This window comes from Gallus gallus, chromosome 2 (genome assembly GCF_016699485.2).
Source record: "Gallus gallus isolate bGalGal1 chromosome 2, bGalGal1.mat.broiler.GRCg7b, whole genome shotgun sequence".
Taxonomy (NCBI): Eukaryota; Metazoa; Chordata; class Aves; order Galliformes; family Phasianidae; genus Gallus; species Gallus gallus.
Genome location: NC_052533.1, coordinates 44,660,874 through 44,688,791, shown reverse-complemented (window position 1 = coordinate 44,688,791; position 27,918 = coordinate 44,660,874). Strand labels below are relative to the sequence as shown.

Genomic DNA, 27,918 nt, shown 5'->3' with positions numbered 1-27,918 from the left:
CTGATAGAACAGTGAAGAGGGCTGGGAATGAGTTGCCAGTAGGGACTGATGGATTCTAGTGAAGGGTGAAAGATGTGAAAAACACATTGAAACAACTGCAGCTAGAATAACTGGGGCAGGGTGTAGCTTCAAAAGCCAGCAGATGAGAAGCGTGGAAGGCCCTGTGTCTAACGAGGGGACTTTGAGTCTCATGCTGCCGCTTGATGGCTCACTACAAGCTTAAATAATATCATACCAATAATTTGCCTCTCCAGCTGACCTTTGGTTCCCTCTCCCCCCTGTCTTGATTGCAGCATCTTCCCTTGCAATCAGCCGTGGCTAGTAAAGTCAGACATCTTTTCTTTGCCATGAATTATGTGAATGAACGAGCTGTTCTGAGAGCCTCGGGTCCTGTTTACATTCACAATAATGCAGCGTGTTATTAGAATCGTGTCTGGATGTGTTTGTGTGTTACGCCAAATCTTGCGTGCGGTGCTTGTTTTGCCATTTTGCTTCAGCAGAAATGTGGTGCATCCCTGCAAACCGGAGGAGGCTCTTTAAAGCACCTCCCCGTTTTTCAGCACATGAATGTGCATTTCTATGGAAACGGGACTGGCAGCCAATCTCAGAGCTGAGCAAGCACTTGTTTCTGCCGGCTGAGATTTGTAAATACTGTTTGCTCTAAGAGAATTTAAACAGACCTCCGTGCTGGAGAGCAGCGTGCGTTTTCAGACAGGGAGTCAAAAGCAGGGAGAATAAGAGCTGAGCTCTGTGTTCTGCTCCATTCAGCAGAACGATCCAAGCTGAATATTGATCGTACATCTCTTTTCAGCCCGTGCAGTTTTCCCATTACAGGCATGCCTCGGAGTGCCACCCTTACAAACGTACCATGCGGGACGTGGTGTGAATGTATAGAGTGGGAAACGCTGAGGCTGCCGATAGGTGCTACAATCATTTGACGCGGTTTGGGGTCCGTCCGTGTTCTGCTTGCTCATACGGCAGTTCAGAATGCATTCGTATGACGATCAGTTTCACCCGCTGCCCTTTGTGGTTTACACCCTGACGTATGGAAGCGTGCCGAGCAGGCCCGTGCCCGCGCTGTGCCTCGAGGTTCCCCGTGTGCGTCTCTGGGCACTGGAGCTCCGCGCCCGCGCTGCTGGAAGCGAGCGGCTCAGCGCGGCAGGGAGCGGCTCGGCGAGGCGCTCCTGAGTTCTCAGACGAGAGGGAGCGAAGCGGGAGGAAGCGCTTGTTACAGCACATGGTGCTGTCGCGGCGGTTTCGGGCCGGCCGTGAGCGGGAGCTGAGGTTTCGTCAGGCTTTCCTGACGGCCGCAGGACGCTCTGCGGCAGCCGGTGCCCGGACGCCGTCAGGAAAAGGCGTTTTCCTCAGACAGAACGGCGCGGAGCGCCTCTCTCCTCCGCGACCGCCCCTCTCGCGGTTCCGGCGCTCCTTTCAGCCCGGGGCCGGCGGGCCCGGTCGGGGCAGGGCGCGGGCACGTGACGGCGGGGCGGAGCGGGGGCGGAGCGCAGTAAAAGTCCCCGGTGGGACGGGGCCGGGGCCGCGCGCCGGCGGGACTGCTATTTTGAAGAGGGGCGCGGCGGGCGGCAGTGGCGGCGGGGAGCGGGGGCTGCGCGGCCCGGCACTCACCGCCCGCGGCCGCTCCGCGCTATGATGGCGATCGGGGACGGTGAGTGGTTGCCCCGGCCGCGTCTGCGGGCGGGCGCGGGGTCCCGCGGCGGTGCCCGCAGTGAGGGGCGGGCGAGCCTTCGGCGCCGCTCCTCCTTCTGCGCTCGCGGCGAGGCTCGACCGCGTTAAACGCGCTGAGCCCCGCGTGCGGCGGCTCGACGTCTCGGCCCGATGCGGTCAGCCCCGAGCGGGCGGAGGGTCCCGCTGCGGGCGGCGCGGCTCGGGGCGCGCTGCGAGGGGTCCGCCCCGTGAAGCGGGCGGCGTCCGGCCGCGCTCCTCGGCGGGGAAAGGCGGCGCTGCGGGTGCCGTCAGGGAAGCGGCTGGCTGCCGGGGCTGCCGTGCGCATTAGGTGACGCTACGGCGTGTGGAGCCGCGTTTACTTCGCGGCGCGGTGCCTCGTTACACAAACCGGGGGAAAGTAGGTCAGTAAAGCGGTGTGGGCCCTGCGGTCACGTTTTGGATATAAACCGGGTTCGCGTTGTGCCTCCGCGCCTTCTCCTGGTGTGACAGCTTCCGTGCGTGCATCTTCGTTTTCAAAGGAAGTTGAGGAGTTGTCATTTGGCTTAAAGCAAGCTGAGGAAGACAGGAGGAGGGCTTTGCGTTTACAAAGTACAATGTGCGTAGCGCTAAAAACGTTGAGGACACTGGCCCTGTAAGGATTCTGTACGTAGATGAAGGTGAATCTTTTATCTGAGTTTGCTGAGACGGCAGTAGTGAGAGCCCGGACAAAGAGCTGTTCTGAGGCGTCCTGAAATGGACGTGTGTCACTGGGTGCTCCGGGCGTGCGAGGCTGCGGGACAGAGCGGGGGGATCAGAGCCGCAGGAGCGAGGCTGGGCGGTTCAGAACCCCCCGGGCAGTTCTCTGGTGTTTGTTTTTGTTTGTCCTCAGCAGGCTGTAGGGAGGTCACCATCCTTGTGGAACTGAGTGCACACTGAGCTCTTTCTTGTCATTTTTGCTCTCGACTGTTTTTCTCAGCGCTCGTTTCCCATCAAGCAGTGCAGTTCTGTGTGGTATAAACACGGGTCGTAATGCGCAGATGAAAGATGCGAGTTGTAGCGTGTTAAGAAATAACTGTATTCCCTGGACAAAGCCATAGGATTTTTGTGGTTCTCTAGTGGTCGAGGTTTATGAAGAGAGAGTGGTTGCGGAGCTTTCCTCTGTATAATTAAATTCGTCATTAACAAAGGCACTAAGAACAAAGTACTGTTCAGGCAGTCAGCTGACGTTCTGTGTGGGAGCTTTGAGCAGTAATGCCAGATACAATTAAGAGTGTGTAGGATGATTATGTAGCTGCTGGTTTCTCTTGAAACTACTGCTTACCGCATTTACAAAGAATTCAGTCCTTTGGCATTGTTTATAAAGCTGTTATGGATAACAAAACCCGAGTAACTATTAAGAAAACTTTTTGATTTCCTTTTCTCAACGTAAATGCTGTTTTAGCCGTGATTTTCCATTTCACAACCATCCTGTACATCCTGCAACACAGCAGACACACTCTGTCCTAAGGGTGGTGGTTCTGTAGCCTTTGAGAGATTTCTTTTCTTGACAGATTGGCACTGTGCTGTGGCCGGTACGTTTAGCTTACTGTCTGTGAAGGTCCACCATCGTTCTGGGTGACGTTGTGCTGCTGCCTCAGAGAACAGAACTTGTAATTTGTTTTCCTTGCTTCGTTCATTTAGTCAGCCTGGATATGTTGTAAAGGTACATGGACTATGTTTGGAAGTATTGTATGGAGGTGGCATTTTGAATGTTCTGTCTGAAATGCAAGACAGTGGTTTATTGTAACTTTGGCATTCTTGCAGTGTTTCTTGAGTATGAGCAGGAATGTAAATAAAACATAACGCTTAAATGTTGAATCTTAATCTGATTTCCGAAGGGAAGATTAAAGAGGAAAGCCAAGTTTTCTGTTTACCCCTGTTAACTGTCTCAAGCTCTCCAGTCTTTTGTTTGAAACATGTAGAGGAAGAAAATAATTCTGTTTGTGGACCAGCAAGCAGCTGAATTGTTACTTCCACTGCCCTGAATGTGTGCCAATGGGAAAGCATTCAGTGTCTTTGTTTAAAGGCATTTCACATGCCTGTGTGAATGTAGGTCTGTGTTTGTTCCTCAGGTTGCTGAGGAAAACTAGTCAAGAACCATTCCTCGCTTGGGATTTCTTGTTTCTTGGAGAGGCTAATGCATTTCTGCCCTTATCCGCTGATAACCAGATTAGGGTGTTTAGGAGGCAGCAGACGTAATGGCAGGGCGGCACATCACGTTGTGCATTCTCTTCATGGCTTGTCATCCATGGGTGGCTTCCATCGGCTCTTTCTTTCCTTGGTGTCACTCAGTACTGTGCCAGTTGATGGTTCTACAGGTGAGGGACTGTCCTGCTCTCAGTTCAACAGGTTTATTAAAACAAGGATAAATTTATCTGCCTAAAACTTGGGGCCGTGGGAAGAGAAATGGAAGGAAGGTTGGACCTAAGTTTTCTTTGGATGTGCAAGACATAAGGTATTTGAGAGCTATCTAAAAGCATCAGATCAGCTTTGTAAGAGAACATTCTTGGTTCCCTCATCTGTTTACTGGTACGTACTGAATATTCTTGAATAGTCTTGAATTGCATAGATGAAAGAGGGGATTTTTGTGTGAATGCTGTACGGTGTTAACAATGTTTGATGACTTCAAGCACTCGTCATATTCCAAATGATACACTATATGCAACTGATTTAGTTGCTTATACTAGTAATTATATCCAGATATAGTAAGAATTGTACCATAGCACATATGCATATGATATTATGGGGTTTGTCTTTTTTGAAAATACCTCATAAATGTATAGGTGTCCTGGAGTACAGGAACCGTCACCTTCTATTCCCTGACGTTCTTCTGAGCGGAAGGCTGTCTTCCTAAGTCTTTAATCTGATTAGTGCTTTCTGTAAAATGTGGGTGCTGCTCAGCTTTAGTGTTATTTTTGACCAAAACATAAAAAATAAAAAAAAAAAAACGGACACATTAAAGTTAAAAGGCTGTAGAGTTTCTTTTCAGGTGATAGCTTAATTTTCAATATATAAAATGTGTTCTCCTTACATGTTTTTGACATGAATTTCTGACTTTTCAATCCCCTGGTAGAAGGGAGGAGGCTTTTAAAACCCACTCAGGCCTGGGAATGATAGTAAATAAAGCAGCTGTTACATGAGCCCAGAAATTGGGCAGGATTTCACTGTGGTTCTTTGTACTGTCCGGAGCCATTTCCTGAAAAAAGTCTTCTAGACAGTAGATGTTGGGAAGTAGAAATGCATGGCTTCTTCCCTTTTCTGTTCTCCTTTGAGCGTGCTTTGTAAACACGCTAACTGTGCCTGCGTTGGCTCATTTCCCTCCAGAGGAGCCCTACTCCTCCTCTTCCATTGCAAGCAGCTGGTAGGCGCTGTGCGCGGGGGAGTGGCTTTCCTCCCTGTGCCTTGGAGATGAAGGACAGATGCTGTGAGTTGGAATTACATGGCTGTTCTGAATCAAACCAGTTGAAAGGTTCTTTTCACTGTAAGGTCATGTGGAAATATCACAGTGTTTAACAGAGGTTATGAGTAGTGTTTTGTCTTTAAAGTGCACATGCCATTGCTAATGGCTGCAAAAGATCTGTGGGACAGTGAAACAAGTAAGTGGGAGAGGGAGGGAATGTGTAGAACCGCCAAGGGCTATATGAAAATGAGCAGTTTCTGCTCAGAATGGATGAACAGAGTGAGGTTCAACATGGAAACAAAGAGCTTCAAGGAAGAACTATACAAGACAGACCATTTCTTACTAACAAAGCTGCAAACATGGAAAATACATGATTATTTTCCTGACAGCAGTAGATTCTAGACTGATAACTGAACTTGATTTTTATTTTATAGTTACTTTTTTATATATATATTCCAGCAATGCAACTAGAAAATTTTGTCTTCAGGTTTCTAAATGACATTCATAAATGGTTGAGGATCTTTTGTTCAATACTGGGGAGTTTGTATGTATGATTCTGTAGTTCAAGAGTAAAAATGGGCTCTTACCTATGTTCTTGGTGATGTGTGTGTGAAATATCCCTGCCATGTAGCAGAGGGTGCTGAGGCAGGGCAAGGGGACAGCCTCAGTGGTGTGTGCAGTGCGGTGGTTGTTCCTCAGGCTGGCAATGAGGGCAGCGTGTCCTGCTGCGGGGTACGTTCTGTGTGCGGGAGGCAAGGAGGGGACACGGGAAATTCTAGGGTTCCTAAAGCAGAGAGACAATTATTACTTTTTTTTTAAAAAAAAGAAAATGTGTTTATTTTGTTTTGTGGTTTTGACTTCTTTATTATTTTGTGTTGCCGTTTTAAATTGATGATTGTCCAGGCTTGACAGAAAAGTCCAAATGTAGCACCTGGACTGGACCTTCTTGCTGCAGTTCAGCACTTCTTCCTGTTGGAACCAAAGTGTGGTTCTCCCCAGGAGCAGCTGCCTCTGTCCCTTCTTTGGCTTCTCCTCCTGCCCTGGGCAGGGATAAGTGAGGGAGGCAGGAAGGATGGGCTCATGGGAGCCATGGCTGTCAAGAAAAGGATCATCAGGAAATGAAGGCTCTGGGTGAGCCCATGGGATGGCCCTGATTCGGTGCTCTTCCTCCTGGCTAAGGGTAAACTTACAGGATCCTCGCACCCCTGTGATGTTTGAGGCCCCTGGCAGTTGAGGTCCCTCCGCCAGGCTCATCCCACTGTCCCAGCACAGCAGCTCCAAGGATGGCAGTCCGTGCCCTGCCCTCTTCGTCAGGACTTGGTGCAGAAGAGATGAGAGGACTTGGGAAAGGACAAGGGGTGGGGGGAGGGACAGGAAGGAAGGGCTCGTTGGAGCCTTGGCTGTGAAAAGAAGAACACCCAGGAAATGGAGGCTCCACGTGAGCCCGCAGGATGGCCGTGAGCTGGGGCTCTCCCAGGAAAGGGCAAACTTACAGGACGGGAGGATCAGCGCCGGCGTCGAGGCGGCCGTTTCGCATGAGGTGGACGGATCCTGGCGCCCCTGCGGTGACATCTGGGGCGCGACCTCTTCCTGGTCGGCCTGGCAGCGATGGAGTGATGGCCAGTGTGGCCCGATGGAGGTGGATCCACTTCCATCAGGTCATCTTCCCCAGGTGGATCCACCTCCATGGGCTCTTCGTTGCTGCCAGGCGGGTCCACCTCCATGGGCTCGATGATATCACCCATTTCTAGCAGCCGCCTCTTCTTTAAAGGTGGCTGCTCCATCCCGTCCTCAGAAATAGCAAGAAATAAAACGTATCTCTTTCGGAGACTTTGTAGGGCAGCTTTCTCCCGCTGGGTCAGCTGAGGGACTGCGGTTGAGGGCAGTTGGGTGGCCATGGCAACGATTCTGAGTGCCACGTGCTGGCCCAAACATGGCGGCTGGCAGTTGGGGCCTGCAGCCATTTCTGGGAGGCAGTGGCAAGAATGTAGCAAGAGGGTCAGTCGGGGCAGGGGGTTCTCAAGCACACTGCAGCTGCCCGGGGTGGAGCCTTCCTGGTGCCAAAAGGGGCAGAGGAGGAGCAAAGCATACTGACACACCACAGGCAGCCAAGGGAGAGGCAGTCATTGAAAACAATGGATTTTCTGTGGTTGTATGGGTCGTCCTTTCCCATCCCTCAACTCTGGGCCTGCAGCGTGAGAAGGTGGCATCTCTTCTGCCCTGATGCCAAAGGAGAGGGATGTGGAGGAGAGGGCCTGGCGTCCTCTGGACGGCTGCACTGAGCCTGCAGGGGGTGCACTGGAGGGCCTGTGAGGTCCCTGGGGCCTGGTGCTGGGGTTTTGCACCCAGGGGATGGGATGGCTGAAGAGGGATTGCTGTCATCATCCTGTTCTCTCCTTGATTACAGAATGGGTGGTTGAAGGTGAAGCAACCTTTGTATGTGATAGAGTTAATTTGTCTTAGCAACAAATCTGAGTGGTTTTTTTTTAATGAAAACATAAAAATAGGCCAACGAAAACATAGAGCTGGTGGGACATCCTACCTTATTTCTGTGACAGTAATGCTTCAGTCTGGTCCGATGGCAGGGGCTGCCTTTACATTTGTTATTAAGTTTTATGGGGATAATGACCAGAAATTCTGCCTTTAAATCTATTTTCAAGTACTGTGTGCATGATCCAGCTGCCTAGCAGAGGCATCAGGTGCTCTTTGAAATGCCCTGGAGCACCCAGACTGCCATACATTACCCAGAGGAGATTGGTTCCCTTCTGGAATATTCGCTGAAAGCCGTATGGAGACCCAGGATGTCTAAGCCATGTAGATGGTTGGCCCTAGGTAGCTGTATCCTGCTTTTTTTTGATTGTACAAACCGACTCCTTCTGCTTGGCATGCCTGATGTATCAGGGTTAAAGTGTTCACTAAATAGTGCGCAGCCTTTGCCTGAAGTATGGATTAGATAGAAGGTTCAGCTAAGCTGTCACAGCTGTAGTTCATGTAGCATCCTCTTCATGCTTGACAGAGATTGTTGCTGTCTCTACCAGTTCAACTGGAGCTAACAGTACTAACCCAGATGTTCCAAGTAGCTGATGCAGGCAATGTTTGTATATCACTGAGTGGGGACTGTCAGTTGGGATCTTGGTAGGCACAGGGTGTAGGAGGGGCTGTGGAAACCTAGGGAGTTTAAGCTAGCTTGTCACTTTTTGGCTTATATGCATTATTGCAGTTATGTTACGGTTGGTGGTGTGAAAGAGGGAGCCCTGAGAGTAGTCCAAAAACATTTGGTATCTGTTAGCAGTACTTGAAAGTAAGATGTGTATAAGAAGGGCATGTTTTAACAGAAATCAAGGTTTGGAGGCAGTTTTGTTAGAGTGCATCCCCTGGCTTGTTGTCGGTCTATACTGTAAAATACCGCTGTTATGTGTGTACAACTCTACAAGATCTTGTTACTGCTGTTATTCTTTTTTTTATTATTATTATTTCTTTTTCCTTCCTAGCCAGCTTTAGTTCCCTGTTATTGTGAGATATCCAGGAATTTCATTTTTCCTCTTGTGGTATTACTTAGGGATTTGCTTTAACATTAATTATCTCCTGATTAGCATCTAGTGAACGGCATGAGTAGATTGTCTGTTCCTACAGCCATCTAGATGGTGATGCATTTCTTTCTTTCATCACTTATTGTGACTTAAAACATAATTGATATTAAACGTCACATGAATTTTGTGACTCTTAAGACCCACTAAAGTAAAGAATGGAGTTGTACAGCAATAAATTGACTTTAATTTACTTCAGCCCTAAAATGTTTTTTTCTCTCTAAGTATGAAAAGTTTTGGATGCTCTTTTGTCTTCGGACATTTGTAATTACACTTTATTGTTCTTCAACCAAATTGGAATACATAGATTGTTAAGAAGCTTTTAGCATTAGTAGTAGTGAATATCAGGTTTGTAAATATTTGTCCTTAATATGTCTGAATACTTTTGAAAACAGACATATTTAAAATGTAGGGACTGAGAGTAATGCTACAAAGCAGAAAGGTAGCTCTTATCTGTTAGTTATTTTTACTTCAAATTGCAAACTGTTTCTATGAGTTTTAGTATAAACTTTTGCCATGGTTCGAAATGTTGGTTATTGTTCCATTAGGAACAGCTGTGCCTGGATTTCATCTAAGAATAATTGTGGTAAATGCTGTGTTTGGAAAGTCTGGCCAGCTCTAGGCCAGGTCTTTCAGGTTGGTTTGTTTTACTAGATAGAGGCATTCTATTGACTTTTTGGAAATGTTGCAGGAAGGGGCACCAATGGATACCAGCTGACTTTATATGCATTACCTTCACAACATATGCCAACTGTACACGTTTCTGTTTCCCTTATTAGAGGAGTGAACTTCTAGTGGTTGTTGTTGTTGTTGTTTTTCTTGGGAGAGAACTCATACCAGAGTGAGAGCATGTATTTGGTACTTGGTTTCTTGAAAAGCTTTCAGCAATGCTAGATTCCACATCTTTTTCTGTGGGTGCGCTTACCTCCAGTGCTCTTTTTGAGATGCAAAACAAAGACACCGTGTACAAGAATAGTCTTAGGGAACTGAACCGAGATCCAGCCTATTACATTAACTGTGTTTTTTAACATGTTCTGTGTGTTAGCAATCGTTAGCAGTTCATACAGCTTTCTACTCCCATTTCCATAGCTTGGAACTTTATTGGAAACTGCTGATTGGAGAGTGCTCTCTCAGGCTGTCGGGTGTGTTTGCAAACGTGGAATTAGATATTCTTCAAGTACTTTGTCTTCAAAATAATATAGTTTAAATTACTTTCAGTTTTTATTCTCCAAGCTGTTCTAGAATGAACATATTTGCATCCTTCAGATAGATTTGATTGGATGTTATCAATTATATTGAATCTCTTGTGACTTTTGTCGGTGGAAAGAGTTTCTTTTGCAGACTCGATGAAACGAGGAGCAGAGTCCCGGTCAGGTACGTGAGGAGTGCAGCCATAGTGCTGCTCTCTGGGAGTCAGCCCTGCCCTCCACAGTCTCCTAGCACACAGGCTGGGCCTGGCTGGCTGTCGTGGCCACACACCTTGATTAACAGCCACACACCCCGCAGATTAACAGCTCATCCCAAGCTGGGGTTCCCTGTGCTCAGCTGTATGAATGTGCTTTTGGAAGAGATGGAAATATGCGTCAGTGGAAAGCATGTAGTACTGGAAGCAAATGCGATGCTTCAGTTTCATTCACTTCTGTAAATGCGAATTTCAGTTTTCAGGTCTTCACAAGCATTGTCAAGTATCTTCCTGAAAAGGAAATACTCCTGAAGGTCGGTTGGTGCAATGTTAGTGAAGCATAAGGAGGTAAAGCTGTAAAGGCCTGAACTGGTGGAGAAAATGGACTTCTGTGGAAAGTGGCACAAAATGTTCTTGTTTTTCTTTATTAAAAACATGGGCTGGTACCACATGAGCCTTGGAACTTGGAATTAAACCAGTCCTTTTCATCAGTTAACGTTACATGTCTCTGGTACTGGGCTGTAACTTTGTAGTGACTGTACTTTCAATTTTAACGTTCTTAATGTAAGTCATGAAAAAAGACTAATTAAGAATGCCCATCTCTCAGTGGTTACAAGCAATTCCGTATTTCAGACATTCTTATGCATATGAAGGAAGAAAAAAAAAAGGGATTTTAAAGTGATTTTCTCTGCAATAAGCAGCCGTATGAAACTACTTCATAGGCTTGGTCTTTAATCCAGTGCTAACAATGTTTTCAGCGCGTGGACAAAAACAGTGTTTGACAAGGCAAAGAAATCTGACTGTGTTGTCATGACCGTCGTTCAGTGCATAGTTTACAAAACAAACGAGCAGTTTCCTGAAATGGAGTTTCTGCGTGTTTGCACTGTGCAATGACTTACACAGTTCCCCATCTTGGGTGCTCCTTGGTCACCTACAGCTTGGGAAGAATACAGCTAAAGAGTGGGTTCCCGGAGCGCAGCGCTGCTTGGGGTGGTTGTGCTGCTGGTGCGTGGCTGCTGTCTGATTAGCAGACTTTGCATAAAGGAGCAAATGCTCTCTTGCTATTTTTAAACTTGTACTGTAAATAACTGCACTTTTTTCCAAGGCGTCTTGTGCAGTATTTTTGTGTATCAATGCTGTGTTGTAGTGCTGCTGGATAGTAGCGTGGAAGTCCACCCTGTTTCATTATGGGTACTAAAAAGGAAAAAAAATACAGCAACAAAAGCACTTCTGTTAGAAAAGCCTGCTTTTCACGTTTAATCAGTTTTTTGACAGCATAATGATGCGTCGATGTTGGTCTGCTGAGATGTGCAGGTATCTGCATGGCGCTTCTTAGTGCCGTTTTAAGATGATCTGCAGTGTTGCAGGCATCCTAGATAGCAGCCATCATTATTTACGTCTCTGTTACCCCTTTTAGCTCGTTTCTTGATGTGATGCTGGGCTTTCCTGTTCAGAAGTCCTGAAGCCTGGCTGTGTTTAAGCTACAGGAGTAAGAGCAGCAGGAATCAAAATGTATCCCTCCTTGAGCTGGGCTGCTCCCATGGCAACGTGCAGCCTCTGAGCTGCACTGTGGTGCATGAATCCAGCTCTGCCTGCTCTCAGGGTGATTCTCTAAAAATCAGCGCTTGAGAAGGGAACGATTGTTCTGAAGATCACTGCTATGTCACTGTGCATCCCGACGTTTATTGCATTTTTCTTTTTGTTTCTTCTTTCACCGTAAAGGCTTGGCCATGCGGCACAATGATGTTTGCTAGCATAAGAAAAAATTCAGCTGTAGGACCGGCAATCTGACATGTGCAGCGTGGGGTGTTCCCGTGTTCACTGTTGCTGCAGATGCTGTTGGAAAAAAACCCTGCCTTACTGCTTTAATAAAAGCAGCTTCCCTTTGGGAGGCTGTGTTATTAAACATAGCTGACATATTGCTGGGAACAAGTTCTGGATAAGCCAGGAGTAAAAAGTCACTGCTGTGGAGATAACAAAGGTGTGCAATGAAATGGGATTTTTTTGTGTTTTGAGGTGCCAGTTTTTAGAGATGCTAATATGCTAACTTGGTCTTTTATCGCTGTAGTGCAGCTATGGCTCAGCCTCGCCCATTTTATTTGATATGGTAGCCATAGGCTGATACTTCTTTCCACGCTGACGCTTATAGGTAAATCCTTCTTCCGCTAAATGGATTGATGAACAGTTACGTTCTCCTGCTGGAATATACATACATGATTTTGAAGGCTGAGCATTTTCATTGAGGGTATTCTATGTAGTGATTACAGATCGATCTCTTTCTTGCTCGAACACGTACAGAGCCGGAGTGACAGGAGAGAGCCACGCACACCCTGCAGCACTGTCGGTCAGTCTGTCTGATTTTTCAGTGAAGGATGGCGATGGTGGCGAATGCCGTGTGTGGGAATGAGTTTCTTTGCATGAGGGATTTCCACCTTTCCCCCTGGCCGTGGCTCCCAGCAGATGATGTCACCTCGCAGCTCATTGGCTCCGCCTGCACCTAGTGCAGGGAAGGCAGAGAAAGATGCCGGCACAAATCTCAGTGGTGGATCTCGGGTGTTGCGAGCAGGTTCCAACAGCATCTTCGATTAGCGTTTAGAATCGACTGCGGGTGGCCATGTGAGGTGCTGGGTCCGTCCTAGGGCCAGGGGATTTAAGAGCTGTCAGAGGAATGAGGCGGCTGATCTGCAAGCGGATCTGTGATTGTAAGTTGAAAAATCTGGGTGGAAGGGAAGAGACAGGGAGTGCTGGTAGACACATTGTGGGAGGATGTGTAGCAGAAAAATGCATGCACGAGTAAAAGAAGAAAAGGGAGAAGCGTTTGTCTTCGGTAGAATGCAGTGATAAAAATGGTATTTCCTTGGGGGAAAATAGATGCAAGTGGGCAAAAATATTTGATCTGTGCAAAGATATTTTCCCTTTGTGGGAATGACTGTGAATGATTCATTTTTAGGTGCAGTGTTACAGTGATTAATTATGAAGGCAAAATGATATTTTATGAGCGCTTACTATGTAGAAAATGCTGTTTATTTTTGATTGTCGTTTTATTCGTAGGTCACAGACAGAGGACAAAGTGATAATATGTGTTTTTATTTATGCATTTTTTTTCTATCGGTGAAATATGAGGCAGAATAGATGATTCAGAACTAAATATACATTCATTCTAATATATACACATTTCTATTTAATGTACCCTTTTCTAGACAAAAGCTTCGATGATGAAGAGTCGGTGGATGGAAATAGGCCATCGTCAGCAGCTTCAGCCTTCAAGATTCCTGCACCTAAAAAGCCAGGAAATCCTTCCAACAGTGCAAGGAAGCCGGGTTCTGCTGGTGGGCCAAAGGTTGGAGGTAATGTAAAGCTATTCAGTCTCTAATGGGTGTTTCCAGAAACCTTGCTAGAGCAGGCACAAAACAGAACTTTGGAAGGTGATGTTTAATTCATGACTGCAGTATTCTTGCAGAACTGAAAACAGTAAGGAACCCTCTTTTACATAATTATTCATATTTAAAGGTGTGTGTGTGTGTCTGTCTGGCTCTGTGATGTGCAATTGGCTTACAGAGGCCTCACAAATAAAAAAATATATATATATCTGGAGATGGTGATTGTATTGGTAGAATGAATGTGTGGATGCCCTGTTCATGGAATCCACATGTCCATCACAATATATACAATAAATATACTGTGAAACTCTGTAGTACATGTATGTAAGTGAAATTTTTACTGTAGGTGTGCTCTGTTTTGCGTGGCTCAAAAGGGCTAGTCAGCAATTGTATACTTCAGCAGAGGTGTATGGTACAGCTCAGTGACTTCTACTACTCCATAAGCTGCCAGACTAATGTGAAACTAATTGTAAAAGATACAAATGAGAGCCAAAATTGTTGCCAGGATTTTATGCACGGTAGATTTCAAAGTGGAATAATGATGATACTCACTAATTATAATCATTGAATGTGGACATACTTTTTTTTCCCCCCTTTTTTTTTTTTTAAGTAGCTGGGAGGGGCAGAATCTAGCAAGCAACCATTCACTGCTACTAAAAAACAGTGACATCTTTTTTTGATGGTTTATGCACACATTCAGAAAAATATATAAGTAAGTGGAAATGTACCATGCTTTAGGTATGGTACCTCGTAAACAATTGTTTGTTTCTTTTGGTAAGGGGTTTTTCTGAGAGTAATTTTTTCATGAGCTTATTCATGGAGCATTCTCTTAGGTGAACTCCAAAGCAAAGATAAAATTTGAACTAAAATACACATACCAAACAAGCTGCAGTATCCATTTGCCTGTCAGTAAGATAGAGCTCATGCTTTGGCAATTTATTACATCTCTCATGTGATCTTCAGACTTCCTAATACATAGAAAATATTCCAGTAGGGCGGGATCAGCACTGCCATAGTACAACTCACGACTGATAGCAGTATGAATCAGGAAGTGCCACTTAAAAGACTTTATAAGGGAAACTGTCTTTGAAATTAACAGTTTGTATTTTATTGCTATTATTTATTTCTATATCTCTACAGCTAAGAGTCTGGAACTAGGTTCTTACAGGAAACCATTAGAATGATGTTAGAACCATTGCTTCACCTTCTTTTGAGAGGCAAAATAGAGATATCACCATTAAATGAATGAATGAAGGAGTGAGTGAAAGGACACAACAATGGAAAAGGACAATTATTCAAACATTTTATTTCCAGAACTATTAAATAAATAGATAGATAGATGGAAGGACTTGAGATTGGAGAAGGTGTATTATTCAAACACCTTTCCAGAACTATCTATCTATGACCATTCAACTTACAAACCTATAACTGGTACTGCTGTCCCACTCTGGGGTGCTGGCCCATCAGTGTGTTTTTCAGTCTGTGAAAAACTCCCACAGGTCCTTTCCTTCCCAGTACTTGGAGCTTAAACATTTCTTCATTGATGACAACACAGTTTCCACCATGACCCCACCAATTCGTCTTAAATTGGTCACTTTCAACCAGTTGCAGAATTTCTGTGGAAAGCTGAGGGCTGAGGAGTTGCTGGCTTTGCTCTCCTCAGAAGAAATGTGAGGGAAACGTGGTTTGTTCTTCATCTGAAAAGTCAATGAATCCTTTTCTTCCTTTATTCATGCTGCAGCAGCATCCCCGATTGTTCCTTGTTCATCCCTTCCTGAAGGATGAGGAGAAGGGGAGCCTGAGACCTCAACAGCTTCTCTGGCTCAGAAACAGAAGGCGTTTCTGATTTATGTGGCTCAATTTTAATTTTCCTTTTCTTGATTTGGCTGAAGTTCTCACGTAGAGGCATTTCTGAGACAAACCAGTCTTGGCCCTGCCAGTTTGCAACCAGTGCTGTAAATAGGAGATGCACAAAACCATATTTGTTTCCTATACTTTTTTTCTCCTTTTTAAAAAAATTTAGGAACCAAGCTAACAAAATTTGTGGCATTCTTTAAGTCTTTTTAATCACCTGCATTCTACAGAATCAAGTGCTTCATCAGACCTAGTCTTGCCTTGTCAGGAGATGGTATCTGGATGCAGGTCTCCAGTGTTATGCTAAGTCTCCTCAGACACCACTAAATTGCAGTAGCTGTTGACTCCCTGGAGGGCAGGGAGGAAAGAGAGATCTTGAGAAATGTGATGGCTGGACAGTCACCAAGGGCATGAAGTTTAGCAGGAGCAAGTGCCAAATTCTGCCCCTGGGCTGGGGAAGCCCAGGACATATGTTCAGTCTTGAGGACAAGAGGCAGGAGAGCCCCCCCACAGAAAGGGCCTGGGGGGTTCTGGTTCAAGGCAAGTTGAATCTGAGCCAGCAGCAAAGGGCCAACCGTACCCAGGGGTGGTGCATTAGGCCCACACTGCCAGCCAGGTGAGGGAGGGGGTTGTCCTGCTCCACTCTGTGCTTTGTAGCCTCATATCCAGCACCTGGTGCTGGTTTGGGCACTGCAATATGAGAAGGACATAAAAGTGCTTGAGAGCATCTGAGGAAGGGCTATGGAGAATCATGAAGGGTTTGGAGGGGATGACATATGAGGAACAGCTGAGGTCCCTTGATTTGTTCAGCCCAGATCAGAAAATCTGAGGGGAGGCCTCATGGTGGACTACAGCTTGTCACAGGAGCCTCACAGAGCTGACCTCTGCTCTTTGGTGACAGCGACAGGGCCTGAAGGAATGGTGTGGAGCTGCTTCAGGCTGAGGATTAGGAAAAAGTTCTTCACCAGGGGGTGAGTCGACACTGAAAGAAGTTTCACAGGATAGTGGTCACTGCCCCAAGGTGCTGGATTTCAAGAAGTGTTTGGACAGTGCTCTCAGGAATAAGGTTTGTGTTTTGGATGGTCCCGTGTGGAGCCAGGAGTTGGACTCAGTGATCAGGTGGATTAGAGTTGTGATTGGTGGCACAGAGTCCGGTTGGAGGCCTGTATCTGGTCGTGTTCCTCCTGGTCTGTGCTGCATCTGATCTTGTTTAACATCATCAGTGACCTTGATGAGGGGATAGTGTCCACCCTCAGCAAGTTTGCCAATGATATGAAGCTGGGATGAATGCCTGACACACCAGAAGACTGTGCTGCTATTCAGTGAGACACGGATAGGCTGGCGAGTTGAGTAGTGAGTAACCAGGTGAGGTTTAACAAGAGCAAGTTTAGAGTCTTGCACCTAAGGAGGAATAACTGTGTGCATCAGTACAGGTTAAAGGATGACCTGCTAGAGAATCATAGAATCACAAGGGTGGAAGGACCTACAAGATCATCTAGTCCAACTGTCCTCCTATCACCATTACTACCACAAGCCACTAAACCATATCTTGTAGCTCCTCATCCAGACACCTCTTGAACACTGCCAGGGATGGCGATTCCACCAGAGAGTAGCTCTGCAGAGAGGGATGTAGGAGTGCTGGTGGACAACAGTTTGACCATGAGCCAGCAGCGTGTCCTGATGGCCAAGAGGGCCTGTGGCATCCTGGCATGCATTAAAAAGAGCATGGCCAGCAGGTCAAGGGAGGTGATCCTCCCACTCTACTCTGCCCTGGTGAGGCCTCATGTGGTGTATTGTGTCCAGTTCTGATCTCCCCGGTATAAAAAAGACAGGGATCTCCTGTAAAGAGTCCACGGAGGACCACAAAGATGATAAAGGGCCTGGAGTACCTTTCTTTTGAGGAAAGGCTGTGTGACCTGGATCTGTTCAGCCTTGAGAAAAGAAAACTTGGGATCTGATCGATGTCTATAAATATCTAAGGTGTGGGAGGCAAAAGGATGTGGCCAGACTCCTTTCAGTGGTGCATGGCGATAGGACAAGGGGAAATGGCCACAAACTGAAGCATAGGAAGTTCCACACAAATGTGCATTAAGAACTTATTCTCAGTCCAGGTGACGGAGCACTGGAACAGGCTGCCCGGGTGGCTTGTGGGTTCTCCTTCTCTGGAGATGTTCAAGACCTACCTGTGCAACCTGGTCTAGGGAGCCTGCTTTGTCAGGGGGGTTGGGCCAGATGGTTTCTAGAGGTCCCTTCCAACCCCTATAATTCTGTGATTCTGTGATCCTTGTGGGTCTCTTCCAACTTGGGATATTCTGTAATTCTAAAGCATGGGTTTTTCTGCAAGCAAGACTACTATATGTAGTGCCAGAACTGAATAGTTAGAATTGCCATTTATTTCAGTAGAATCTAAGTGTAGTTGATGTCCTTACTGCCACCTTTAATAACATAGGGGTTTGTTAATGTGTATTTAGTTTTACATATGGACTTTCAGAAGCTTTGTAGTAAAAACCTGGGGATAGGAGAATAGGGAAAGGGAAGTAAGCACAGAATAAATACTTAACAGGTTTATCATTTAATCTAGAAATTCTATAGAGCATAAGCTAATATCTTTTTGCCCTTTTTTTGTATACTGGGAAACGTTTAAAAAAGAAAAATACTTGGACTAAGGACAACAGTTAAGTGTGCTGAAAATGAGAGCCTTTGGGTCCTTCTTTGCCCTATACCTTCTTCTTTCAACTCTCTGAAATACTGGGCAGTGTTTACATACATACCCATTTTCCCTCTTTTTATGCCTGTAGTCAGAGTTTCCAAAATTTAAGGTTGTAAAGATGAATCAGATGAATCAGACAAACGTTTAATGTTGGCGTAGTTTTTCTTCAAATGGTTGTGTGTATGCGCGTCTACGGTGTGGTTGTATGTACTCTCCAGGTGCTTGTCTGTAGAGGTTTTTTACCTTATTTTACAGGGTGCAGGTTGTGCCTTACTTTCTTCATCAAATATCTAGGTGGTAGATAAGTGCCTACAGGTCTTCACTTCTCTGCCTGTACATTTTTCTCTTGCTGTCAACCACGGAGAGACCTTTTCTGGCCTACTGACCTACTTGTGCACAGATTTCTTTAATTGCGTGTAACAGTATGCTCCCTAGTTTTCATTTTTGGTGGTTTTTCCTTTTGTATTTTCGTTGAGTTCACTCCCATTATTTTCTTGCTAACATTTTTTATATATAATCATTGCTCAGCAAGGTTGTTCTCTTATCCTTTCATATTTAGCAGCCACTATACTACTTTATTTTATTCCCATTGCTTATTGTTCAGTATCTTCATACACTTTTTCCTTTTTCCCTACTTCTTATTTGTAGTGTTTATTCTTTTTTTTATTAACCATCGTGCTGCTAGTTGAAATTGTCAAATGGATGCCTTAAGAGAAGAGAGCATCACCGTTCTGATGGTATTCCCAAATCTTCTGTCTCCTAATCTAATAAAAAGCACTCGTGCAGGTTCCAAAAGTATTTGTTAGTCAAGTCATCATCTTTTCCAGTAATGAAGTTTTCCATAACTGTATTCATATGAATAATGGAGCTAGTTTAGATGAGATGAGACATCTGTGTAGCCTACTACCCTGTCTGGCCATACTCAGAAATGGCTGTTATAGGAATGTGTGTCAACAGGGCTAGTGTCCAGATGCACCGTGTCTTTACAGGAAAAATGACTGGCTTTAGAGAGTTTCACGATACAGAGAGCAATAGTCTTTGAAGTTCGGACATTATATTCATCTTATTTTTAGAGTTCGTAATTCTTTTTCGATTCAGATGAATCTAGGTGCCCCTTTGCGTCTGCTTTAGTAGAGTCTGCTTTGCAGGTGCCTGAAGGACGCTGAGATTTTCCTCCAGCCCCAAAATTGCTATCTTCTGTAGTAGTCTATGGTTCTGGAAGTTGTCTGCACTTGCATATTTATTAGAGCTCTGTCATGTTTTGCAGCCTGAAATCCTTCTGCTCACCTCTGCATTTCAAGTCTATAGGCAGTGGGATTGTCATTGGCTCTCCTTTTTCTCATAAACACTGACTACAGGTGTTTCAGGTCTGTAACTGCTCACTTTGTGCTTCTGCCACCTGTTGATGGTGCTTATTTAAATTTTCTTCGAGTGTGTGTGTGTGTGTGTGTGTGTGTGTGTGTGTACATGCATATGTGTATAGATACTAAGAAGTTATGGCTTAGCCTTGGAGGAAGCAGCAGCTCCAGTGACTGTGTTGCTCTTTCTTTATTTTTCACAAAAAGCATTTAAGTCATCTCGGTGTTGGGCAGCTGAAGCAATCTTTCACTGCAGTTTCTTTACTTCAGGCTCGTGTGACCAGTTAGAATTGTCAGCGCAGGTGGAAATCATGTTTAGTGTAGACTGAGAATGTTAGAAGGTGATTCCTTGAAACCAGCTATTACATTCCAGATGTCCTCTTGCCAGTACTACTTCTTTAGAAAGACATTTTTTTTCCATCAGCTGTAGATGACAGTGATGAAAACTGGTTTGTTTGCTGGTTCCAAAACTGACTGGATGCTGGCTTGGCTCAAGGCTAAGAACATTAAACCTCCTAACCATGTTGTTTTGTTTTGTTTTGTTTTTAACAATAGTATCTGCTGAATTAGATCTCAGATTTATGCGTGCTTGGCTTTTTATTATATACTCTATGGAGATGTTTCTTATTTAAGACACTGTTTGCTTCCTGTCCAGTGTCCAGGAAGAGATTTTCACTGCGAGGAGAACTTACTGTTACTGTAGGAAGTGCACTTTGGTGACACTGGAAATTCAGAATCGTTGTCCAAGGAAGCCAGGTGAAATAGGTACAAACGTTAGTGATAAGAGTCCTGCTGGGGGTGGAATTGTTTCTCCTAGTGCTAGAAGTTGTCGTTCAAGATCTATTTCTGTCTACAGTAGGGATGGATGACACAGCTTGTCATTGCCTTTGGTGGCAGGTGTGATTAGGTCTGCAAGAAGACAGGCTGCTAAGAAAGTATCAGAAGTGGGCAACATTAGCAGGGTGAGAAATCCAGTAGTCTCTTTCTGTTCACACTTTATTGCTGGGAGGTGCTCAGACAGTTTCTTCTGAGGAATAAAAGGTGTTGGATCTTCAACTTAATAGAGCAGTGCATCATCTGGCATGTTTTTTATTCCATGATTGATACACTTTCCTAAGCTGTAGTGATTTGCCAAGAAATACAGTGTCCTGCACAGCTGATCTGCTTCTGGCTCGCTTGTTTTCAGCTGTTCATTGGAGTGGCAGAGCCTCTCAAATACCCATTTGCTCCAAGGTCGCCTTCTTGAGAATGCATGCAGCATGTGTTATATACTTCAAGAAATGGATGTTCATGGGCTCTTGGCAGTTTGGCAAGACAGTTTTGGATTGAAACAGACACATAATTTCTAGCGGAAGGCAACCTAAGTTGAGTATGTTAGCCAGATGAGCTATATTTTTTATCCTTGTGCTCTTCAGGATCTCTTTAAGAGCACTGATAAGTTCTCTGGCCAATGTGAACTCTTTCTACCAAGATTTCTACCATTCAGAAGTTGTATGCAGTGTGGATGTTAGTGGGAAAGCTCCATCCATCCCTCAATGAGAAGACTGGCCTCTTTTCCCATAATGTCAGGTTAGGTCAGTAGTCTCTAAAATCGGTTAAGTGCAGGAATACTGGCACTTCATTAGACTGGAGTGACATCGGGAAGAAAAGCTTGCAGATTAAACCATGTCAGGGTGAAAGTTTGTAATAACTTCCAGTTGTATGCTTATGAGAACCTCTGTAGGGCTGGAATATTATTCTTAATGTTGTAATTTAAGACAGTAACTTGAACTTCATACTTTTTAGAGTAGCCTCCAGTGAGAAGATTGTGCATCAAATAATTTTGTCTGGGATTTGTTGGCTTTCTTTTATGTGATGTATTGGCCTAGTAGCACTAATGTTGCTTACTGTTTTGCACAAATAATATTGTTAGACTCTTTGAAACAAGCTGTTTTAGAATAGATTTTGGAGTAAGAATGTTGATGATGTTGAGGTTGTGGATGCCCCGTCCCTGGAGGTGTTCAGGGCCAGGTTGGATGGGGTCCTGGGCAGCCTGGTCTAGTATTAGATATGGAGGTTGGCAGCTCTGCCTGCGGCAGGGGGGTTGGAGCTTGATGGTCCTTGAGGTCCCTTCCAACCCAAGCCATTCTGTGATTCTATGATGCCAAGTGGAACCTGAAGGACGTAATGCTTTGCTTTTTTGATTTTTTTTAAACTCTGTTAAAAAATATATACATCCAAAGAGCTTATTTTTTTTCAACATTAAAATAAAAGGAGTTATTATGGTGCTTTTTCTTCAACTGTTCAAAGGTTCTCATCCTCACTGAAATCTGCCAGTGTGACAGTATGAGGTTTGGTGGTGTAATAGCGTGTGTAGCTATATGTGATAGCGTAGTACACATTCTTCTTAACCAAAGGAACACATTCTTCACTGTAGGAAGTTATTCATACCTTCAGTAAATTTAAGTTTACGTTGTATATCTGTCTGTAGTGAGTTTTATTAGCATCGTAATGCTCTTTTTTCCTCATTCTCAATAATAGCAGTGCAACCCTTTGAAAGGCGTTAACAGTGGTACTGATGTACTCCTTTGGAATCTATTTTTTAGCAGAAAAAGATTTCAGTACTTAAAGATGTTATGTTAGTATGAGGCAGTATAGATGAAAAGTCTCTACCTAAAACAGGTGTACAGAAAAATGGATGCTTGCCTTCTGAAACCTTAGCCAGGTTAAGTTATCCTCATTAAAGCTAAATTGTGTAGTTAAGAAGTGTATTTGTTAAAAAGACTTCAATAATTGTGGAACTGTAAATACCAATTGTTAGTAAATGGACTTCAAACAAGATAAATGCCTTGCTTGCTGTATTGATTATCTTCAGACTGATGAAGACAGTGCTGTATTTACTTGACGCACAAGAAAGGCTTCGTAGTCATCAGCACTCAAATTATTTTAAACTTTTGAGTTCTACAGAAAATAAGCTCAGGAGTACTAGTGCCATTAATGCGTTGTGATAATCCTTCCTCTATTGTTTAGTTTTCATGAAGTGGCTTCCAAAGTGGTTTATTTGTCATGTAAAACTAACTAGGGTTTTCTTCATAGTTGTATCTGACCCTTTGTGAGTGACAAAACCAAGATCTTGGCATTCAAAGCATCACTGATACTCTGCAACAGTTGCCTTCCTGGCTTACAGGTTGCTGAGAGTTTGGAGGATTTTCTTTTTTCTGAAATGAGAACTCCTGCCTTTCTGATCACCCTTCAGAATCAACAGGTGGTAATTGACACTGAACCAGAAATTGTTACAGAATACTGGTTGGCTTCCTTGTCCCCACAGTGAAAGTATATTACTTTCCTTCCTTAAACAGCTTTGCCCATTCAATTGCCGGTTTGCGGTGATGCAGTCTTCAACTGCATCAACCTAACCCAGAATTCAGGGAAGGAGGAGGAATTCCAGCTTTCCATCTTCTCCTGCAGTTGTTGAATTCTGTTGCTGTTTACTCTCTTGTGTAGGACTTCAGGAGAAGGTTTCCTCTCATAGGATCAGTGATCTGTTCTCCTTAGGCATAATAAATTTGTGGGGGTTCCTTTTCTTGCCTGTAGTATTCTTTTGTTTGCATCTTACCTTATCAGGTGAATTAGCAAACTGGCCCCAGAGACCAAAATGAACTGCATATATTCTCACTTCACATGCACATAAATACACATATACATACATTTATAGAGCATGTGTGTGTGTCTCTCTCTATATATATATATTTATAACTACCGTTTGTTAGTCTCCCTAATAAAATAAGATGAAGTGGATAAAATAAGAAGAGGGTGACAGTGAGCAGTAATTAGGAAGTCTATAGATAAGAGCTTATAACACTTTGTAACCTTCTTTTAACATCCGTACCCTGTGATATAGTCCCAAGCATCCCACTAGCCATCATGGTAGTACCAGGCAGTACCAGGTGAGAATAGGGAAGAAAAGCCAACCCTTGTTTATTTTGCTAACAGGGAATACTGATTTTTAAAGCACTCAGAAGGGGGAAGACAGTTTCTTTGTTTTCACGTGGCTGAATCTAGGAGGAAAAAGAGGAATGAGAGAGAAGGAGGGCTGACTGAGGTCAGCTGACCCTGTCACTTTGAGTCCTTAGGGACAGTGGCTGTGTTACAGAGCAAGTGAAAACAGACATGCAAAACAATCCTACGTTGCTGCTGCTGAAGAGAAGCTGCTTTGCAAAGTAGAAAGTATGATTCCACTTTGTAGGGCTGGAAGAAGAAAAAAGTGTCTTAAGTTTCATTTCTTAGGACAATTGTATGTACTTTAAAATAGAGTAGAAAAGTAGAGTAATGAAACAAAATAAAATAGACTAAAAATAAAAGGAAAAGGAATAAAATCAGTACCACTCTAACTAAAAATAAAATAAATAGGGTTGAAAATAACCTTAAAATATAGTAGAAACATAAAGTTCAAATTATTATTATAATGTGGGAATGTGAATAGTGCAGTTTTAGCCAAGTCACAAGTCTTGCTTGCACCAAATAAATAAGACGTTCCTGAAAGTATAAAACAGCCATATGTTCAAATCAAATGAGTTGACCTTCTGTCTTGCACTAGTGAACTTCTGGGATGAAAAGATAAAAATGCGTTGTCATATCTTAAAAACTAGTTCCAGAGTTTGCAGTGACAAATGACATTGGTACTACTTGTCCTTAATACAGCATCAGTTTAAATTATGTCAGAAAAGAAAGTGCAGCTGAAGAGTAGCAGTAACAGCGATGAAAATGCCTTTTTTTTCTGAAAACATTGCATTGCAGCAAAACCTCAAACAATTATAATGCCACAACCCAGCCTGTTTTGCAAAACAAGTTCTAGATGAGTTGTTTGTGCTCCTGTTGTTCTCCATAATAATGCCTGTAATGTAAAATAATTGGTGGGATTTTCCACTATTGAGGTGTGAGACTAGGAAGAAATTAAGGCAAAATGTAAGTTCTAGGTTATTAGAAAACTACCCTAATGCTGAAAATGTCTAATTTGCCTAACATTAGCATGACATTTTAAGCCCATCTGTTGAAGTTTGGCAGGCGAGGCAGGGTCACAAATGATCTTCTAAGTATTTGTGAAAATCAGCTGTTAGTTAGGGAAAAGGAATACATGAGTAATTGAAAGCTGACAGTGTGAGCATGAGCACTGTGCTTGCTTTGAAAGATGACTGTGTGAGCTGATAATACAGCAGAAACAACCATTAATCAACTGTGAGATGAGCTCAGAGGAAGTCAGGTATCTGTATTCCTGTTGCTCAAGGAACTGCTTTTTCCCCCCACAATATGTGGCCTTATCTAAGTTAGGCCATCCAAACCTTGAGCTAACTACATGATAAATTTCTTGTGTTGTCAACATGCCTCCATGCTTCACAGATGCTTGTTAGTTGATCTGCATAGCATACCTGTGAAAATAAGAAGTAATATTGATTTTATACTTTTATAAACTGTGCTGCATTGAAAATTGGGTATTGAGGCTAGAGCTGTTGAAACTGTGCATTCAGTACTGGGGCAAAGCTTCCAATACTGCTAAGTCTCTCAGAGAATATAATGCTTTTTTAGCTCATACACTCAATACACAATTCCAAAGGAATCTTCACACTCAAGAACAGCTCCAAAATTTAGACAAAGAATGGTAAGTCTTCAGTTTCTTCCATTCAGACTTCAGTTGAAGTGAGAATTAGTTCTCGCTTCCTCCTAGTACATGAGTCCTGGGGCAAGGAACGCCTGTGCACTTCACTGTGTGCTTGCTCTTGGGTAATGTGTCACACCTCAGCAACTGAGATGGGAGCTTCTAGTGGTTATGCACTTCCTGCCACCTTCTTTGCTGTAAGCATAGCTCATGCCTTGTTTCTTCTCACCCCTCCTGCCCATATTCTTTAGTGGAGTGAGCAATTGCATGGAAAGTTCTGCTTAGCATTGCAGTCCTGAGAGAGAGCGCACTCTGTTACTGCATGGAAACTTCTGTTCATGCTCAGTGGCTTTGGCATGTGGGAGCAATGTTTTGATGAAGCAAGCACACCACAGGTGGATTCTCTGGGGAAGTTCCTTACCTTGTCTGTCAAGTTGCTAATGGAGGAAAAAACAACAACAACAGAAAGTAAGGAATAACATTTATTTGAATATATTTGAAAGTATTTTGCTATTGTGTTCAGTTTATGCAGCTGTTACAGCTTGAATGTCTGTTTCTGGCTGCCTCAGGAACGGGGACTTTTGGCATCAGAGGAGTGGAGGTGGGCAGGTTGTCTCAGTAGTCGGTCACCAGGGCTGAATTGGCCAGAATTCATCTGTCGGTTTCCTTCAACCAGGCTTTCTCACGGAGGCTTTTTTATCCCACACAGTCACTGTGCTGTCTTCTAAGCTGATTTAAAGCAGTGTGAAGGTATTGTAAGTCAAGTTTCTGTCAGAAGTGGTTTATTTGGGGTTAGCACTGTATCCAATGATTAAAAAGTGTATTTTGTTTCTGAAATTGCTTAGCAAAAAATCTGATGGTGTTGGGACAACTGAAGAGTTTTACTGATCCCGGTCGTCTGCCCGATGTCTGTCAAAGGCACTTCAGGCCATAATGATTTTTGTGTGATCTGTCTGACTTAAGGGGCTGATAGATGTTTTCCATGGGCTCCATCAGAGCCCATTCATGGAGCTTTGTGTTGTATGTGTGAGGTCTGTCAGGTAGGCAGGGTGTGTGCTCCTAAAAGCTCTGAAAGTACAGACAAGTTCCAGAGTATCAGGGTTTTTCAGGATGGGGAGTTGCTCGTTTCTCTCCAGATGCAGTTGGTTTTTATCTCAGAAAACATACATCAGGCAGCTGGAATTTAGCTGGTTGATTCATCAGCCAAAGTAAGATCGCTGCCACTTTATTTTGGGGTATTGTAAGTTTTATTGGCAGAGCTGAGGTAGTTAGCAGTGTGACCCATTTCTTAATTTGTGTACAAAGCCTGTAAGTGATGTGAGCAGTTCAACTGGAATGTTTGTGCTCTTAATGGCACGGTTTGTTTTGGGACATGTTATTACATTAACAGCATCTTTTAACAGTTACCCTCAGTATTGCTGGTAGCTGATTACTGGTGTAACTATCTTCAAGAAATTGGCCTTCTTTACAAAACTGCACCTCACCTATCATTGATTAGAGTGCTTTTTCTTACAGCAAGTGCTATCTCTGTTGCTCTCCAATACTTTTTTAGGTGGCAACTTGAAAATACCTCTAATACAAAGTGACTCTCAATCAGCCCATGGAAAAATACTTTGTTCTTTATCCAGGCACTTGAGACTGGAGGGTCTACCGATGAAAGGTTTTTGATTAAAATCCAAACAGGGAAATAAGAACTTATTGAACACTGATGGAACTGAGGTAAGATCACCCGTGTTCCCTGTGTTCTGTTAGTAAGTCAGGGTGTGCTTTCTATTGAAAACAGGAATTGAAATAACCTGTGCAGTCTATTGAGATGCTTTACATGGCCTAGTAATTGAAAACATGAAGGGATTTGTCAGAGATAGTCAACTCCCAGACATTTGTTTCATGTTTTTGAGAAGCAGAGAGAACTGCATAAGAAGAGATGCTATTCTGCACTGTTGTTTTAATTGTAGCAGTAATTGCATGACGTCTGGAAAGATGAAATGGTTCCTTACTGAGCCACCGTATGTAGCATACGTTAAGGGCTTTACCAGAATCATTTCCTTAAAAATCACCTTTGCCAGCTGAGAGGTCACAATTCAGATCATCAAACACAGATAACTTCTTCCTGCAAAAGGTACCGTTTTAAACATGAGCAGTAATAAGGGCTGACCGAAGGAGAAATAAATACATTTGTAAAATGTTGCTCAGTAGCTACAGAAGATTCAGGAAATCTCAGTTTCAGGGACTAACGAACAGCCAAACATATTCAAAGAGTTAAATATGACCTTTATGTATCTGTATGCAGGGATGGTGGAAACTTAGTGAGGATTGTCCTGGTACTTTGCAAGTACTGTCCTAAAGAACGCTTCTCACAGACAGAGTTTATATCATTGAAAGGGATTCTATGAATTGGTGATAGCAAAAACTGGTTGCCATGATCTAGAGGAAGTATCTTCTAATTTCTGTCATTTGTTTATTGTGTAATATTTATTTGTGTGTTATTTTGTATCAACACTGTTAAGCTTCTTTTTCTTCTTCTGTGTTAGCACAGTGTTTGTATGGCCCCACTGTGAGGCAGACCAGGGAACTTCTCTCACTGAAAGCGTTCCTCTCAGCCAGCGTATTCCTAGCCCAGCCTCTCCTGTTGTGATTTTCTGTTTGGTTGTGCTTGTGATGGAGCAATAGGGTCAGTACGAGGAACCGGTGGGAGTTCCCAGTTAATGTATTGTTTGAATAGTTGAGTAACGCTTGAGCTTGTCCTGTACACGTACCCATGCTGAGCTGAGGCTGCTGTCAGTTCCTAAGTAACAACTCAGTAGAATTTTACAAAATCAGTAGGGTAACAGGTGGATTTTTTAATTATTGCTTTTTTTTTTTTTTTAATTAGGAGTGTTGAGCACCTTCAG

At 43.8% G+C, this 27,918-nt stretch overlaps 1 protein-coding gene across 47 annotated transcripts in view; it reads left to right on the top strand.

Moving 5' to 3' along the window:
- The window catches only part of CLASP2 (cytoplasmic linker associated protein 2), a 137,403-nt gene that overhangs the window by 32,464 nt on the left and 77,021 nt on the right, over positions 1–27,918 (top strand). For 37 of the 47 annotated variants that reach the window (XM_040682898.2, XM_025147229.3, XM_040682799.2 and 34 more), the window contains one exon: positions 13,294–13,440. In XM_040682898.2, coding sequence (XP_040538832.1) covers positions 13,294–13,440 — 147 coding nt within the window. Of the gene's footprint in view, positions 1–1,588; positions 12,796–13,293; positions 13,441–27,918 lie in introns of those variants that run through there. The other 10 variants (XM_046923500.1, XM_015281531.4, XM_015281530.4 and 7 more) reach the window with 2 other exon arrangements.